Raw genomic sequence first — 16565 nt, 5'->3', positions numbered from 1 at the left:
CTCTGCCTGGCGCTGCTGCTCTCATCGGGGGATGAAGGGCTGTGTGTGTGCTTCTGTCTGTGTCTGCCTGCTGTCTGCTGACCAGACAGCACAGCACCAATGTGTTGGCCGAGGCCTGAGCAGTGGCATTTCCCGCTGCTGGGTGTCTGTGGCCAGGTGAGGTGCAGACGGCCTGCACGTGCCACTGGGGCAGCTGCCTGGCTTAGCTGGCTTCTGCTGGCTGTTGCAGGGGAGCTGCTGCCCCGTGCAGAGTGCACTGCCAAGTCCTGCAAAGAGAGCTGTGAAAAGGTCCTGTCCTTTGCTCCTGAAAGGACCACAACTGTGGGGACTCTCCAGAAGCTGTGTGAGGGGACAGCTCAGGCCCTCCCAAAGCCTCCCCTGGAGGGGGAAAGAAGGGTCAAAGGCCAACAAGCAGGATGCATCTAGGTGGGATGCCTTGAGAGAGAGAAGAGTTGTGGCTGTCAAGAAAGCTGCAGCGTGGGAGGGTGAAGAGTTGCAATGCAAGAGCCCAGAGAGAAACCCACTGTCCCTTTGGCGCCCTGAGCCACCTCACCAGAGTTACCTTGGTGTGTGAAGGCAGACCCCGTGCTCCTACAGAACCTGCCTTCTGGGTGCTAGACTGCAACAGCCTGAAGAAGGAAGAGATATATAATGCCATGATGGAGGAAGAAGCTCTTTCTGAAGTTTTCAAATCAGAGCTCCTGGGGAGAAGAAAAGACAAAGGATCTTGCTTTAGGGCTGTTCTGGACTGTTGAGTCATTTCCTTGGAGCAGCTTCTGCGACAGAGTGAAGACTTAACCAAGTCTACAAATGGGAATTGTGATTGGGGTCTTGCCACCAGTTCTGCCCCTGTCACAGCACGTCCTCATCTTTCTGCCCCCCACAGCCTCCATTCCTTAGACACATAGAATTACAGAAGGGTTTGGGTTGGAAGGGACCTGAAAGATCATGGTCCAACTCTCCTGCCACATGCTCTGGGCCACTTTCCTCTAGAAGAGGTTGATCAAAGCCCACTCCAACCTGGCCTTGAGCACCTCCAGTGAGGAGGTATCCACAACTTCTCTGAGCAACCTGTGCCAGGGTGTCAGCACCCTCAGAGAAAGAATTTCTTCCTAATATCTGACATCAATCTTCCCTCTTTCCACTTAAAATCATTATTCCTCCTCCTATCACTACCTTCCCCAAGAAAGAGTCTCTCCCTGTCCTTCCTGTAGGCCCCCTTGAAGGGCTCTTCTCTACATTAGCCAGCTGCAGAGAGTAGACAAGTAGAGGCTGACAGCATGGCAGCAGCCCAAAGTCCAGGAAGGAAAGAGGAGGACTGCGGTGGGAGAGTTCAAATTGCTCAGCACTGAATGCTACAGGGAGTTAATTAGCTAATTGTCTCCTAGGACACTCGGGAGGGATAAGAAGAAACACAGCAAGACTGGGGAAAGGAAACATATTCTGGACACATTCTTGTAAGACTTGCCATTACCTGACATAAAACAGTAAATAGGCTTGCTGCCTCTGAACTGTATTGATGTCACAAGGATTCACAGACTCATCATCCATCTTGTACCACTGCCCATTGCCAGCCTGTGAAGAAAGACGTTGCTGTCTGCAGAGGAGCTGCAGGGTTTCTCCACAGAGACACCAGCAGACAGCTGTAGGAGCAAGAGGAGGACCAAGCAAATCCAACCCAGCTCCTAAGGAGTCCTTCTCCCCCCAGACCTGGGCTGCCAGGAGCCCTGCCCTGCCAGCTGCTCTTCATGGCACACGTCTCTCCCCTGCTGGGAAGGCTGTTGCTCGGTACCTTTGTGTAGCAGAAATAGTGTCCCGAGTCACACGTGGAACCGGCGTGCACCAGGACAGCGTATAAGCTGTAGACGAGCGGCTCTGCAGGCACCTCGGACATGTAGGGCCGAAGATCCAAGCGCTCAGGGTACCCCACAACCTACAGAGAGACCAAGAGGGATCAGAAATTATCCTGAACTACTAGATGCAATAGCCCCCAGAACGTCATGGTTTGGGTGTCAGCAAACTGCTCTGGGCCAAAGCCGCCCTTTCAGAGCAGAGGAGATGCTCATCTCCCCACGGGAACTCTGGTCTGCCCACGGCAACTCTCGTGTCCCCAGCAGTCAACGGCAAGAACCGAACATCAGCAACGTGTGCAAGAGCATCCTGCTTTGGGGAACCTGCTGCTCCAGGGAGGACCTGCTGCTCCAGGGAGAGAAGGTTGTTGCCCTCCAGTTGTGTACATGCCTTGCAGATCTTCCTGCCAGTGACAGCGTCAAAGCATTTCAGGCACACTGTGAGAACCCTGGGTGCACGATGGACTGTGACCCTCTTGGAGACGGCAGCCAGCTTGTCACACCTTGGAAGCAAGCACAGAGACCAGTGCCTAAATGCACCCACTTCTCCCCCAGGAAGGCCAGGCAAGCGCTCATGGCTTACACAGCCTTGTGTCACTGTCAGCCTTAGTCAGTACCAGAAGGCCTCGTGACAAACAACCTGCCTCTCACTCCTGTGCAAGAAACCTACATGACAAGGCAACTTCTGCTGGAGGCCATGCAGCACCTTCACGGCAAACCTGCTGTTAAGATGGCATCAAGGATCATCTTACCTGCTACAGTGAAAGCAGTTTCCACCATCCAGCTGCTCTGGTTTCACAAAGTCCTTCAGAGCTGTGGTGACAGATGAGGCTGCCTGGAGGAATGAGAAAGGAGAGCCCTGGACTTGGAGCAACACCCTTGCCCAAACACTTACGAGAAGGTGACAAGGAGCCCCAGGCAGCTGACACAAAGGAGACCCCTTGGGAGCCCACAAGCAGTGTCCAGGGGAGGCAGAGAGAGGGTATTCTCCTCCCCAGAAAGACACAGCCGTTCTTCTTCCCACGCGCCACCAAGCTCTCTGGTGTTCACAGCACACGTTGTTGAGCCAACTGCATGGATTCCAGAAAGCAGCAGGGGCCTTGGGATACCCTGGAGTGCAATGATAAAGCCTCTTACCTTTATATCCACAGGGACATCCAGGAAGGCCTCATAGGAATCAGAAACTGCATTGCAGCTCAAGCATGTGACTGGAAGGCAAGGGAAAAGGCTCAGCCATAGGGCAGGTCGAGCAAGGCTGCCAGTCCTTCCTACCCACTATGCCAGTCATACCAGCAGCTGTTCCTCACCAGCTGGCAGAAGGACACAGACAATCCCAAGGAGAGTAATAGTCATGGGAAAGTACCTCTGGATCTCATCTGTCCTCCAAATATTTGATGGATGATGGTGGTCTCTTCAGAGGCGGCGTCCAAGCTGGAAAGAAACAGCAAGGGCAGAGAGTTACCAGCTGCGTGGGACTGGCTTTGTCTGAAAGCCCTGAGAGTAGGGTTTCCTTGATGAGAGCCCATCAAGGAGCCCAAAGGGGCTGGGAACGTGGGAAAGGCCGTTTGCTTGTGCTTACTCGCTGATTCCTCTCAGACAAACTTTCTGCATGGCATCGACAGCAGAGCATAGGAACTCGTGGGCATCTTCCTGCCTGCCCCGCTGGAATTGTTCTCCTATCACTAAGAAAGAAGTTAGTAGTTCTCTCCTCCAAGAAGGGAACAAAACCTCTAAAAGCAGCTTCTGCTGTGAAAGGACTTATGTGGAAGGACATTGATGAAAGCCAAAGGCTGGAGCACCTTGCCTGAGGAATGCAGGACCATGTTAGCGTGGGCTTCCATTCTGCACATCATGCAGAAACCTTGCTGAAGACCTGAAGAGGGAGAGAAGAGGGAGGGCAGGAAGCTCAAGTCAGCCAAATCTCCATAGCAATGGGAAATCCGTCTGAGACCTGGGAGCTGTAAGGAGTCTCCACTCCTCCCCAGGTGTCAACATCCCCAGGAGCCCTGGACAGTTTAATGACTAGAAAACTTTCTTGAGAGAGATGCCAAACTGACACAAGTGTCTGTGCAACCTGACAAGAGAGTGGAAGTGAGAGGAACAAGAGAGCCAGGGCTAGAAAGAGGTGCCTTTCTGAAGAGGTGCACATCTAGACGGGAAAAGAGGCTTCTAGGCTTGAGTGTTCCAAGCACAGCAAGTGGTGACTTTGACCCAGCAGGGCTGCTTTTCTCCTCAATCAAATGCCAGGCTCTGGGAGCCCTTGAGAAGTGCCCAGGGGACTGCCAAGGAGATGTTCCTGCAAGTACTCACAGGACTGGCTGTGCTCCCGAGACAGCAGGTAGTTGGCCAGAGGCGGGGTGTGCGTCAGGCACTGCAGCACGGAGTTGAGGAAGCACGTGTTGCCCATGTTGTAGAGTCCTGCTCCAATGCTCTGTCCTGGCTGCCAGTCCATGCAAAGCTTCTCCGGGGGAAAGAGGATCCGTTCTGGTGGAGCCATTCCCTCGGCAATGACTGCACAGAGATGGAATTTGTCAGAGGATGTGACCACACTCTGACATCTTCAAGGCACATTCAAGGCTTCTGACACTGTCTCCCACAACATCCTCATCAGAAAGCTCAGGCAGTGTGGCTGGGATGAGAGGACAGTGAGGTGGATGGAGAGGTGGCTGAGTGACAGAGCCCAGAGGGTGGTGATCAATGGCACAGAGTCAAGTTGGAGGCCTGTGGCCAGGGGAGTTCCAAAGGGATAGATTCTGGGGCCAGTCTTATTTAACATCTTCATCAACCACCTGGATGAGGGGACAGAGGGACCCTCAGCAAGTTCCCTGCTGGCACCAAACTGGGAGCACTGGCTGATTCCCCAGAGGCTGTGCTGCCAGAGAGTGGGATCTCTACTGGCTGGAGAGTTGGGCAGAGAGGAACCTCCTGAGGTTCAACAAGGACAAGGGCAGAGTCCTGCAGCTGGGAAGGAACAACCCCCTGCACCAGGCCAGGCTGGGAGTCGAACTGCTGGAGAGCAGCTCCAGGAGAGAGACCTGGGAGTGCTGATTGATAATAAACTGAATATGAGCAGCAATGTGATCTCGTGGGCAAGAAGCCAATGGCACCCTGGGGGCATCAAGAAGAGTGTGGCCAGTGGGACGAGGGAGGTTCTTCTCCCCCTCTGCTCTGCCCTGGTGAGGCCTCATCTGGAGTCCTGTGTCTAGCTCTGGGCTCCTCAGCTCAAGAGGGACAGGGAACTGCTGGAGAGAGTCCAGCGCAGGGCCAGCAAGATGATCAGGGGACTGGAGCATCTTTCATATGAGGAAATGCTGTGGGACCTGGGGCTGTTTAGTCTGGAGAAGACTGAGGGGTGATCTTATTAACATTAATAAATATCTAAAGGGTGAGTGTCAGGAGGTTGGGACATCCCTCTTTTCTACAGTAGATAGTAACAGGACAAGGGGTGATGGGATGAAGCTGGAACACAACAAGTTCCACTTAAACATAAGAGAACACTATTTCACCGTGAGGTGAGGGTGAGGGTGAGGGAGCCCTTGCCCAGGCTGCCCAGAGGGGTTGTAGAGGCTCCTTCCTTGGAGGTCTTCAAGACCCACCTGGACATGTTCCTATGCGACCTGATCTAGGTGACCCTGCTTCTGCTGGGGAGTTGGACTGGATGGTCTCTAAAGGTCCCTTCCAACCCCCACCATTCTGTGATTCTATGATTCTATGATCTTTGACAAGTCGAGTTCTGTGGAGTGGGACTTGGGACACCCAGCTCTAACCTCCAAGCCAGAAACCTTGGGGACACCTAACACTGCTGTGGGCATTTACTGGGGAAGAAAGCGTTCTGGAAGAGACTCTGTTCCCCTGCTGGCGTTGCTGACAGTCACACCTCCCTTTTCCATCTTGTCTGCAGCAGTGACTGACTGTCAGCCTCTCCTTGAACAGCTGCCTCTGCCCTGCCTCTGTCTCCCTTCCAACCACCTCAGTCAGGGTGGGCTTCCTGCACCTCTTGGCTGAGCCCAAAGCCTCAGATGGTGCCGCAGCCCCACTTTTGACCTGTTCTACTCTGTTGTAAAGAAAGAAGGTTTAGCAAATAGGAGCTCCACCCTGGTCAGCCCAGAGAAATCTCAGCCTCGACATCAGGAGGTATAGACCAGCCTCTGCTCTCACCCCCTGTCTACCTGCTCTACAGTCTGTCCTGAAAGGTAAATCATAGTTACCTTTGCAAGAGGATGGTAGTTGAGGAGAAGTGAGGAGGAAACGACAAACAGCGTAAAAAAGCTGGAAGGCGAGTAGCGAGGGAAGGAGCTGAGTTGTCCCGAGGGCAGCTAAACTGTCCTGCTGGGAGGCCCAACTGGCTCTGGCTGTCCCGCTGGGAGGCTTTATAGTCCCTGGCCAGGTGAGGTCACAAACGCCGGGTGGGGTCTGGAACAGCCCCTGTGTGACATCAGCAGCGCCCAACGTTCTCTGTCTCCCTTGGTGACGGCCACAGCGCTGCCCCTCCCCTGGAATGGCCTCTGGAATCACAGAAGGGCTGCAGGGAGGAGGCAGCTGAGGTGCAAGAACTCTGCTCCACAGTGGCTCCCTGGGACACCAGCACAGAGGCTGGGACAGAGCAGAGACTCTGTGGGCAGCCCTGTGAGCTCTTGCAGAAGAAGGGAGCTGCAGGGTACTGTGGAACTCATAAGCTGTATGTCTGTGATGCCAGGAAAGTGCCAATCAGGACTCAATAGCCAATGTGACTGTCAAGCAGGTGTTTCTGGCAGCGCTGGGCACACAGGGGATGGCTCCACCAAGTGTGTGCCCTGCTTAGAGCAAAACTTTCCACATGTCCCAGACTAGATCTGCATGTTCATTGCACTTCTGCATGAGTTCCCCCCATTGTCCTGCCTCAGTCTGCCCAGGCCACAGCTCCCTCACGCCTCCTTCACTGGGCCTCGGGGCCATTGAGGATGAAGATCTGAGTCTTCCTCACAGTGTGTTTTTCACCCTTGGCTTCCTGGTGTTTGGCCAAACCACAGGACAGGCTTCAGCAGTTGCTTCTTCACTCCTCTCACTCTGATTTGCCCAAGATAAGTTCTGTTCTTGCCAGATCACAACAGGAGTGAGATGTGCTGCAGTGACGGCTTCTTGTGACTCTCCAAGGTCAGCAATGTCCTGAAGCTTGTACTGCCACAAGGGAACAAGTTCCTAACACCAATATTTCAGATACCAAACACTTACAAATGTGTTCCTGCAGATTTCTGGCTGAATGATGCTTCTGTGCTCTGAGGCTTCTGTAACATCTGCAATTCATTTGACACCTGGGCCAACAGCCTGTCATTGTCTGAAAAAACGCTGGGTTTTGGGTGAACTTTGCTCATTAGACTCTGATTATAACACCGAAACACAGCTCCATCCCAAAGCCCACACAGCTGCAAGGTGCCACCAGCCCTCACTCAGCATGTGCTCTGCACTCTCCTTACCCCACACCTTTAAAAGCAAAGTGAGAGCATTACACAGCAATCCAGATGAAGGTCTGTGTGACCAGAGTCACTCCAGCCCCACCTCGAAGGGAAAGAGACTGTAAAAATGGCTTAAGAAAGGGGGCTGTTAGGGAAGACACCATCATGAATCAGTCAGGGAAGGTTCCAGCTCAGGCTGCCTCTGACTCCTGGGAGCAGCTGATGGCTGCACCTCCCTCCCCCCACAGGGACGCCTCTGGCTCAGAGCTGGTTGTGCCAAGGGCTGGCTGGGGAAGCTCAGAAATCCCCCTGCACAGTCGCTTCTCTGATCTCCTGCTGCACTATTTGCAGCCTCAACATCTGCACAAGCTTGGACTCGATCATCTGAGAGGCCTTTTCCAACCATAACAATTCCATGGTTCTATGACAGAGGTAGGAAAGCTGCGGCTGGGTTCTTCCTTGTGTGCCTCAGTGCCCACCCCATCTCTCTGGCCTGCACCCTGCATTTGTTCATCTGGGCTGAGCAGACGAACTGCACACGACTGAGGGCAGCTCCCACACCTAAAGGGCTGGGAAGGTAGAACTTGGCTGCCTCAGTCCTTGGTCTAGGGCCCAAGACCTCCTGGTTGGCATCCAAAACCTCATTTTTAGCTTCCAAAGTGGTACTTTTGGGAACAAATCCTCATTTTCACCATCCAAAGCGAGAGGTTTTGCTTCCAAACCCTCCTCTGGGGGCCCAAACCCTCCTTTTTAGCTTCCAATGCCTTATTTTGAGGCCTAGGCCACCATGGAAATCTTTCAAACCTCACTTGGTGACCCAAACCCTAATTTTCTCCCAAAGCCCAGTTTTCACCTTCCAAACCTTGGGATTAGATTTCAAATCATCCTCTTCTAGGTCCAAACCATAACCTTTCTTTTCCAAGTCTCATTTTTGTGCTCAAACCCTCATTTCTTTGCTTCCAAACACTCAATTTTAACCTCAAAAGGCTCATTTTGTGGCCCAAATGCTCATTTTGAGCTTCCAAAGCCTCTTTTTTGCCTTTTTCAACCTTATTGCTTGGAGCACAGTCCTCCAGTTTGTGATTCCAAAGTCTCACTTTGTGGCCCAAGTTGTTCTTTTTAGCTTTAACCTGTTCCTTTTCAGCTTTCAATCCCTCATTCTCGGGTCTCAACCTCAGTTATCAGCATCCAAAGCCTCGTTTTAGCTTTCTAACACACCTTGTTGGGTAAACCCCGTCCTTTTGAGCTGCCAAGGCCTCCCCTTGGAGGGCACAAGCAGGAGCTGGGCAGATGCTGCCCCTGTGTGTCTCTGTGCCCGTGCGGCCGCTGCGTGCCGCGTCCCCTCACACCCCAGGCTGCACATGGGCAGGGCCTGGGGGTACCCAGGGAGGGCCTTGGGTGGCCGCCCCTGTGTCAGCGTGTGCCCGGCACCCCGTGTCCCGTCCCTGCCCACCACACAGCACACACCGGCCCCAGCCTCTCGCCCCCCGCCCTGCAGGGAGCCCTCAGCGCTGAGAAGGGCCCCTGAGCTCAGCCTTCTCCTCTGCAGGGCCGCAGCCTCTGCTGCCCACAGCCATGTGCCGGCCCCTCAGCACTCGGCCCCTCGGGGCCTGTGTCCAGCAGCTCCCGTCTCTCTGGCCCTGCCTCTGCCTCTGCCTGTGGCTCAGGGGCTTTGCAGCACAGGGCGGGAGGGGCCAGAGCCGGCCCTGAGGCGCCGCCGCCTCTGATTGGCTGCGGGGCTGTCACTGCCCTGCCTGGTCCCGCCCGCCCTGAGGCGCCGCCGCCTCTGATTGGCCGCCGCTCACACGTCAATCAGGGCTGTGCCCGCCTGCTGCGCTGCCATTGGCTGCCCCGGGGCTGGGCGCTGAGGGAGCCTCTGGCTCAGGCCACAGCAGCTCTGGCTGGGATCTCTGTGCTGTGTCAGTGCCCCACAGAGAGCACAGACACACTGAGGCACAGACAGTGCTGCTGGGCGGGGAAATGACCCCTCAGTGCCCTTGGCTGGCCCAGCAATGAACAGGGACGGCTGGCAGCCCCTGCCCAGGGCTACAGCTCCCACATGGCCCAGGAGCCAACAGCCAGTGCCCCAGGCCTACAGCTCCCACACGCTCCGGGGCCTCCTTCCTGCTGCCTGACCCTGCAGGGACACCAGCCCCTGGCTAGGCCCCCCTGACCCTGCAGCCCCATGGCCGCCTCCCCAGGGCTGCACAGGCCCAGCCCCAGGAGGAGCCAAAGGGGGAGGAGGAGGAAAATACAAGGGAGGAGCAGGGCAGAGGGACAGAGCAGGAGAGGGATGGAGCTTAAGGAGACAGGGAGTGCAGGAGGAAAAAGAGCAACAAGCAGCAGCAGAGAGGGACAGAGAGAGGATTGGAAGGGCAGTAAGGAGGATGGGGGGATACACAGACACAGGCAGGGACAGGGAGTGGGACAGGGGGGCAGAGAGACAGAAAAGACAGAAATGGGACAGGGATTAGGACAGAGAGACAAAGGAAAGGAGAGAGAAAGGGAGAGTCAGGGGCAGAAGGCAGGGACAGAGAAGAGAAGGAAGGGAAAGCATCCAGAGAGAGCGAGGAACAGAGGGATGTGGATCAGCAGAAGGAGGCACAGGAGGGCAGAACAGCGATGGCCTGAGAGAGTCAGAGGAAGAGCTAAAAGGGGATGGGAAGAAGGATGGGGGCCCGGAGAGAAGAGAGAAGCTCTAGCCAGCTGAGCAAGAGAGATGAGCAGGAAAGTGGGGACAGGCCGTGGGAGAGAGGGAAAATAAGGCCAGGAATAACAACATGGTGATAGAAAAAGGCAAAGGACAGGGAGAAGGAGAGGAGAAAAAATAGCAACAGGATGTAGGACAGACAAGGAGGGGTTAGAAAATACAGACAAGGAGTCCTGCAGAGAAAGAGAAAGAGAAAGAAAAAACAGTGGTGGGGTAAAGCCAGAGAGGGGGGAGGTGAAAGATGAGGGCAGGGAGCCAGACTGAGTGATGGGGAGAGACCAAAGCTAGCAATTATGGACAAGTGCCCTCATTCCCTGAGCACTGGCCAGGAACTGCATTAGCAGGAGCCTCCATAAGTGTGGTGCCTGCAAAAGGCCTGTCCTGGGCCCAGCCCTGCACCCTGAGAGTGCTGCCGACCAGCACCTTGTCCAGTGGCCAGCCCTGGGGAAGGGAAATCACCCAGCTGTTTCTCTGGGATTTTTTGTGATGGTTTTGCTTTCAAAAAGCAACTGTCTATGTTCTAAATACCAGTTGCAAGGAAAAGGGAAGCAGGCTTCCCAAGTGGGACACCTTTAATGCCTGAACCAGGTACCAGACTTCAGAGATTTCATAGAATCATGGAATAGAATCAGAGAATGGTGGGGTTGGAAGGGACCTTTAGAGATCATCCAGCCCAACCCCACGGCAGAAGCAGCTCCCACCTAGATCAGGTCACACAGGAACGTGTCCAGGTGGGCCTTGAAGCCCTCCAAGGAAGGAGCCTCCACAGCCTCCCTGGGCAGCCTGGGCCAGGGCTCCCTCACCTCATAGTAAAAGACTTTTTTCTTGTGTTTCAATGGAACTGTTTGTGTTCCAGTTTCATCCCATCTCCCCTTGTCCTGTTGCTGGCTACAACAGAGAAAAGGGATGTCCCTTTAACATTTGTCAATGTTAATAAGGTCTCCCCTCAGTCTCCTCTTCTCCAGACTAAACAGCCCCAGGTCCATCAGCCTTTCCTCATCTGAAACATGCTCCGGTCCCCTGATCATCTCTGTGGCCCTGCACTGGCGTCTCTCTGGCAGTTCTCTGTCCCTCCAGCTGGGGAGCCCAGAACTGGACACAGGACTCCAGATGAGGCCTCACCAGGGCAGAGTAGAGGGGGAGAAGAACCTCCCTTGATCTGCTGCCCACACTCTTCCTCATGCCCCAAGAATGCCATTGGCTTCTTGCTCACGAGGGCACGTTGCTGGCTCATGGTCAGTTTATTTTCAGCCAGCACTCCCAGGTACTTCTCCTGGAGCTGCTCTCCAGCAGGTCACCCCCAGCCTGTCCTGGTGCAGGGGGTTGTTCCTTCCCAGATGCAGGACTCTGCCCTTGTCCTTGTTGAACCTCAGCAGGTTCCTCTCTGCCCAACTCTCCAGCCGGTCGAAATCCCGCTGAATGGCAGCACAGCCTCTGGGGAATCAGCCAGTGCTCCCAGTTTGGTGCCAGCAGGGAACCTGCTGAAGGTCCGTCTGTCCCCTCATCCAGGTGGTTGATGAAGATGTTGGTCCCAGGGCAGCCTTTTTTCAGTCTAGACTGAGCAGACTGAATGCACACGAATGAGGAGAGCTCCTACACCAAGAGTAGGATGAAGGCAGAACTTTGCTGGCAGACAGGCTGCCATGGAACCTCTGAAAAGTGTGAGAAACCTGGGGCTGGGGACTTTTGGGTGTCCCTCAGTGTCCACCATGTCCCCTGAATCTCTCTTGGCTGCATCTGGGCTTTTTCAGTCTCTCCTGAGCAGCTTAGAAAGAAAACACGGGTGCCCTGCACAATCCTTTCTGTTCCTGTTTCAGGGGGTTTCCCTTTGGTCCCTGTAGGATGCCGCCACAGTGGCGCCGCCACAGCTCCTGCAATAAAGACGAGCCCATGACGCAGCCCTGGGCTGGGTGTCCCTGGCACTGGCGCTTGGCCAGGGGGGACACGCCGTAGGAAGAAGATTGAAGCCAGCAGCTCGGCACTTTGGCACTTTGACAGTTGCATGGCAAGGGGATGGGGCGGGATGGTAGTGCCCAGTGAGAGCACCGGGGGTCATGGACAATGGCTGGAACAGAAGTTTCAGTGAAGGAAAAGCTGCTTTAGAGGAAGGGTGAGGGAGCCTGGCCCAGGCTGCCCAGGGAGGGTGTGGAGGCTCCTTCCTTGGAGCTCTCAGAACCTATATGGACACGTTCCTGTGTGACATGACGGGTTGGACTAGATGATCTCTAAAGCTCCCTTCCAACCCCACCACTCTGTGATTCTGTGATTCCCTGACCATGGCCACCTTTGAAGAATGGTTTGTTCACGTCAAAGCTGGCACCACAAACCTTGAGTCTGGGCTCAGCAGACTGACTGCACACAAATGATGAGAGCTCCCACCTTCCTACTTCTTGTAGAATAAACTTTCCTACTTTCCTCTCTCAGTCAAGCACTTGGAGTCTGTTTTGCCCAGAACACACACACTCCCCCCACTGCTCTCACCAATTGCCCCCAACAGAGAACCTGATGACTTGTGGTTCCCACTCAGATGGGCTGGCATTTGGGCTGGCTGCCCTTCTGGGGACACCTTCACCACTGTCCCCAAAGCCATGGCCAATTCCTACTGGGACAACTGCGACATCTCCTACTTGGGATGTGCTGCCCACACATTGAGGACTCTCCTTTTCATTTCAGGACAGCGGTATCTTCTCCCCATCATGTGCTACAGCCACTCTCTGGCCATCTGCAAAGCCCTGCACTAGGGGCCGCCCTGGGCAGCAGAGCCTGTGTCCAGGTGGCAGCAGCTGCCTGGGGCTCTGGCTTTCCCTCAAGTTTCTGTACTTCACTTTCTGTCAAGTTTCCTTTGTTTCCCGTGTTTTTCTTTGGCAACATTAGACTTTATTTTGTAGTGCATTTACTACAATTACCACTATTTACTACAATTACTACTATTTCCTCTTCTTTTTCTCTTCTGCAAGCGCTTGAGGCGTCTGGGACTTTGCAGTCCTAGGGACAGAAGGATGTGTCACCGGTGCAGGGGGATGCAGATGGTAGATGTTGTCAAGACACAGGTGTTTGAACCTGCTGCCAATCAGGCTCAGCGCTCCTTCAACTTCATGGGAGAGGCCTGTAAGACAAGAATCCCACCCAAGGTCAGCAGCACAGGTAGGCTGAGGACACCTCCAGCCCTGCCATAGGAAGCAACCCAGCTGCCAGAAGCCTCCTGAGCTGCACTGACAAGTTCAGTTGGAACAGATTGGACACAGACCCTGATATCCAACCAACGTGAGCAGCTCAGAGCCCCAGGCCCCACTTGGAATGGCTTTGGCCTCCAGCATAGACCCAACTCACTGACAGACACTTCTCAGCCCCAATTGCTCCAACATCGTTCCCAGACAAGATGCTGAGAAGCATCCCCTATCTGCTGCTTCAAGCACAAAGGGATCCTGCAAAAGGGGCTGGTTCAGCTCCAGCAGCCAAAGCTGCTCAAATGCATTCCCAGCCCTACAACAGAGGCTGCACGTGCCCAGGCCCAGGCCAATTGCCACATCCCTCTGCTGGAACAGCCCTGAGCAGAACACTTGGGTAAAAGCCGTGGCCTTGCCAAGCCACTGAATCCATTTCTAGTCTAATTAAAGCCCCCAAGCTACGCTCTAGACTCTGAACAAAGAGGCATTCCTCTTACCTTTGATGTGACAGACTTTGTAGTCATCGACATCAGGGACAGCTGAGAGAGAAATTTTGGCCCCAGACTCTCTCTGCAAGCTGTTAATAAACTGTCCTTGCTTGCCAATCAAGCGTGAGACTGTATCCTTGATGAAAGACAAGAAAGCAAGAGTCAAGGAGAGAAATGTAGATCAAACCCCACTGTGCCCTGGGGCTTCTTTTGCCCATCTTCCTGGTTCCTGCAGCTCATTTGCAGGGTGGGTTTGGACAGGCAGCGGGAGCGTGACCCTCTTGCACAGGGGAAAGCATCACAATTCATCCCCTGCTCTCAGGGACTGTGAACCCTCAAAGCCTTCTGAAGGCTTTCAGAGCATCGCCCTGACAGATCAGGGTGGAAGGTGCTGGAGAAGGACTCCAACCACCAGCCCGGGGTGTAGCTCTAACATGCCTCTTCTTTCCATCTCTGCACCTCTTCTTCATTCCTGTTGGGTCCCCATGGCAGCTGAAAGTGTCTCTGTAGGGCAGGGCAGGAGGCACGAGCAGGACAGTGACTGCTTACCTTTGGCACCTCTATTGCCCAGACAACCACCTTGGATTTTCCTCTTTGGCCGCGCTTCTTTCGGGTCACTGTCTGCCACTCATCCTGCGGGGATGGCGGCAGCGCAGCAGCTATCTGGGCATAGCTCGGCTTCTGCCCGGCTCCTGGCGGTGCCGGCGCTGCTGACGGCCGCTGCTCTGCGTCGGCGCCTGAGCCTGAGCCCTGTGCGGGGCTGGCTGCAGCGCTGCCGGGACACTCTGTGCTCTGCACGGGGACAGAAACAGCAGCAGGGACGCTGCTTTCCCCTGCACATCCTGCTGGCTCTTCTCTGTCTTTGTCATCCTCCTGGGTGCTCGGCACAACTGGTGGTGTTGACACTTCTGGAAGATCAGTCTCTGGGCATTCCTCTTCCAATGAGGAAGAGAGTCCCTGAGGGACACAGGCTTCTCTCTGGGGCCACGATTCCTTCTCTGTGCCTCCTTCCTCCAGCGCTTCCTCGGCAGCTGTGGCCGGTTCCTCACGGTCTCTGGCCTGCGCTTTTCGGGAGGAATAGAGCCACCAGCAGCCCAGCAGTGCCAGCGCTCCGGGCACGACGTATGGGATCACGCTGCAGAAGCGCAGAGACATTGCACACAGCCTCAGCAGGATCTAGCAGGAGACACAGACAGCACATTCAAATAGACACAGGGAAAGAAACAGGAAGGCAAAAGTGGCACAAATGCCTTGAGGTATTTCCAGGAGCAGTTTTCCAGCTGCTCCTGAAACTCACAGCTCTGCTCTACCATCTCGAGCTTCCAAACCCTCCTGTTTGGGCACAAACCCTCCTCTGTAGTCTCCTTTTTGGACCACAATGTAAACTAGAACAGAGCAACACTTTCCACAGCCATGGCCAGCCTAGGCAGGGGCAAGAGCTCAGCCTAGAGATCGAACTGGAGGTGCAGATTTGGTTCATCCTTACCTTTGGAAGTGGATGGAAGTTGAGGAGAAGTGGGCAGCAAACAAGCAGTCGTTGAAGAAAGCACAAAGGCAAGTAGCTACAGATGGAGCTGAGTCCTCCCGAGGGCAGCTCAGCCCAACTGGCTCTGGCTGTCCCGCTGGGAGGCTCTACAGCCCCTGGCCAGGTGAGGTCACAACGCCAGGTGGGGTCTGGAACAGCCCCTGTGTGACATCAGCACTGCCCAAAGGTCTCCCTCTCCCTTGGTGACAGCCACAACACTGCCCCTCCCCTGGGATGGCCTCTGGAATCACTACTGGCCATAATTTAGAACTTCTGCTAGAGGCACAGCATTGTTCACACTGTCAGGAAAAGTCTGACACTGAGCAGGGCTAAAAAGGATAAAACCTTTGCACACACACTCACACACTGGTTGTGGAACATTTCCCACAGACACACACTGGCTGTCAAAGCAGTGGGGTTGCACTGGATGATCTCTAAAGGTCCCTTCCAGCCCCCACCATTCTGTGATTCTATGATTCTATGAACATGTCCAGGTGGCTTTTGAAGACCTCCAGAGGAGGAGATCTCCTCTCTCTGCTCACTTTGAAGGGTTCATTAATAAATCAAACCTTTTCTCCCCACACTGAGTCTGTTTTGCCCCAGACATTAATTGCTGAGGGATCTCCCTGTCCTTACCTTGCCACACAAACCTCTTGTTTTATTTCTCTCTCCCCTGTCCAGCTGAGGAGGGGGAGGGATAGAGCGACTTGGTGGGCACCTGGCACCCAGCCAGGGCTGAACCATCACACCAAAACCACAAGCTGCAGCCAAGCTGTAGTCCCAGGCAAGGGAACAGGAATTGCTTGAGCTATTGCTAGGAGCAGGTTTCCGGCTGCTCCTTCCATTCACAGCTCTGCTCTACCAGCTCTGTGCTCTAAACCCTCATGTTTGGGCCCAAAGCATTGCTTTCAGCTTCCAAAGCCTCATCTTGTGGTCAACAGAAGAATCACCAGACAGCAACACTACCCATAGCCTTGGGCAGGCTCTGGAGGTGGAAGAGCTCAGCATGGAAATGGACTGGGAGGTGCAGAGCAGCCTCTCCTGTCAGCCCTGGCTACATCCTCTTCCCTGTCCTGAGAGTTTGGGTCATCCTTACCTTTGGAAGAAAACGGGAGTTGAGAACTGGGCAGCAATGGGGAAATGTTTGGAGGAAAGCACGAAGGCAAGGAGCAAGGGAAGGAGCTGAGTTGTCCCGAGGGCAGCTCAGCCCAACTGGCTCTGGCTGTCCCGCTGGGAGGCTTTATAGTCCCTGGCCAGGTGAGGTCACAAACGCCGGGTGGGGTCTGGAACAGCCCCTGACATCAGCAGTGCCCAACGTTCTCTGTCTCCCTTGGTGACGGCCACAGCGCTGCCCCTGCCCTGGGATGGCCTCTGGAATCATTCCTGGCAATAC

At 54.6% G+C, this 16565-nt stretch overlaps 2 protein-coding genes across 2 annotated transcripts in view; one reads left to right on the top strand and one right to left on the bottom strand.

Annotated features, from left to right (window-relative positions):
- The window catches only part of LOC133629202 (DNA-(apurinic or apyrimidinic site) endonuclease-like), a gene marked incomplete at its 5' end in the record, with an annotated part of 136242 nt that overhangs the window by 19760 nt on the left and 99917 nt on the right, over positions 1-16565 (top strand). The window lies entirely within an intron of this gene.
- Positions 990-4347, bottom strand: LOC133629188 (ubiquitin carboxyl-terminal hydrolase 17-like protein 6). Its single transcript, XM_062019850.1, has 10 exons — positions 4161-4347; positions 3655-3723; positions 3430-3532; positions 3214-3281; positions 2988-3058; positions 2603-2685; positions 2242-2353; positions 1793-1933; positions 1475-1575; positions 990-1071 (listed from the first exon to the last, which is right to left on the bottom strand). The coding sequence occupies exons 1-10, from the start codon at positions 4345-4347 to the stop codon at positions 990-992; spliced, it is 1017 nt and encodes a 338-aa protein (XP_061875834.1).

This window comes from Colius striatus, unplaced genomic scaffold, assembly GCF_028858725.1.
Source record: "Colius striatus isolate bColStr4 unplaced genomic scaffold, bColStr4.1.hap1 scaffold_34, whole genome shotgun sequence".
Lineage (NCBI taxonomy): Eukaryota > Metazoa > Chordata > Aves > Coliiformes > Coliidae > Colius > Colius striatus.
This window is presented reverse-complemented; position numbering and strand designations above follow the sequence as displayed.

Coding starts and splice junctions, on each gene's coding strand:
- LOC133629188 (XM_062019850.1), bottom strand. CDS start 4,347: ATGGCTCCACCAGAACGGATCCTCTTTCCCCCGGAGAAGCTTTGCATG. Junction 2,686..2,987: donor ATGTCCCTGTGGATATAAAG/GTAAGAGGCTTT, acceptor TCATTCCTCCAG/GCAGCCTCATCTGTCACCAC. Junction 1,072..1,474: donor TATTTACTGTTTTATGTCAG/GTAATGGCAAGT, acceptor ACCCTGGCACAG/GTTGCTCAGAGAAGTTGTGG.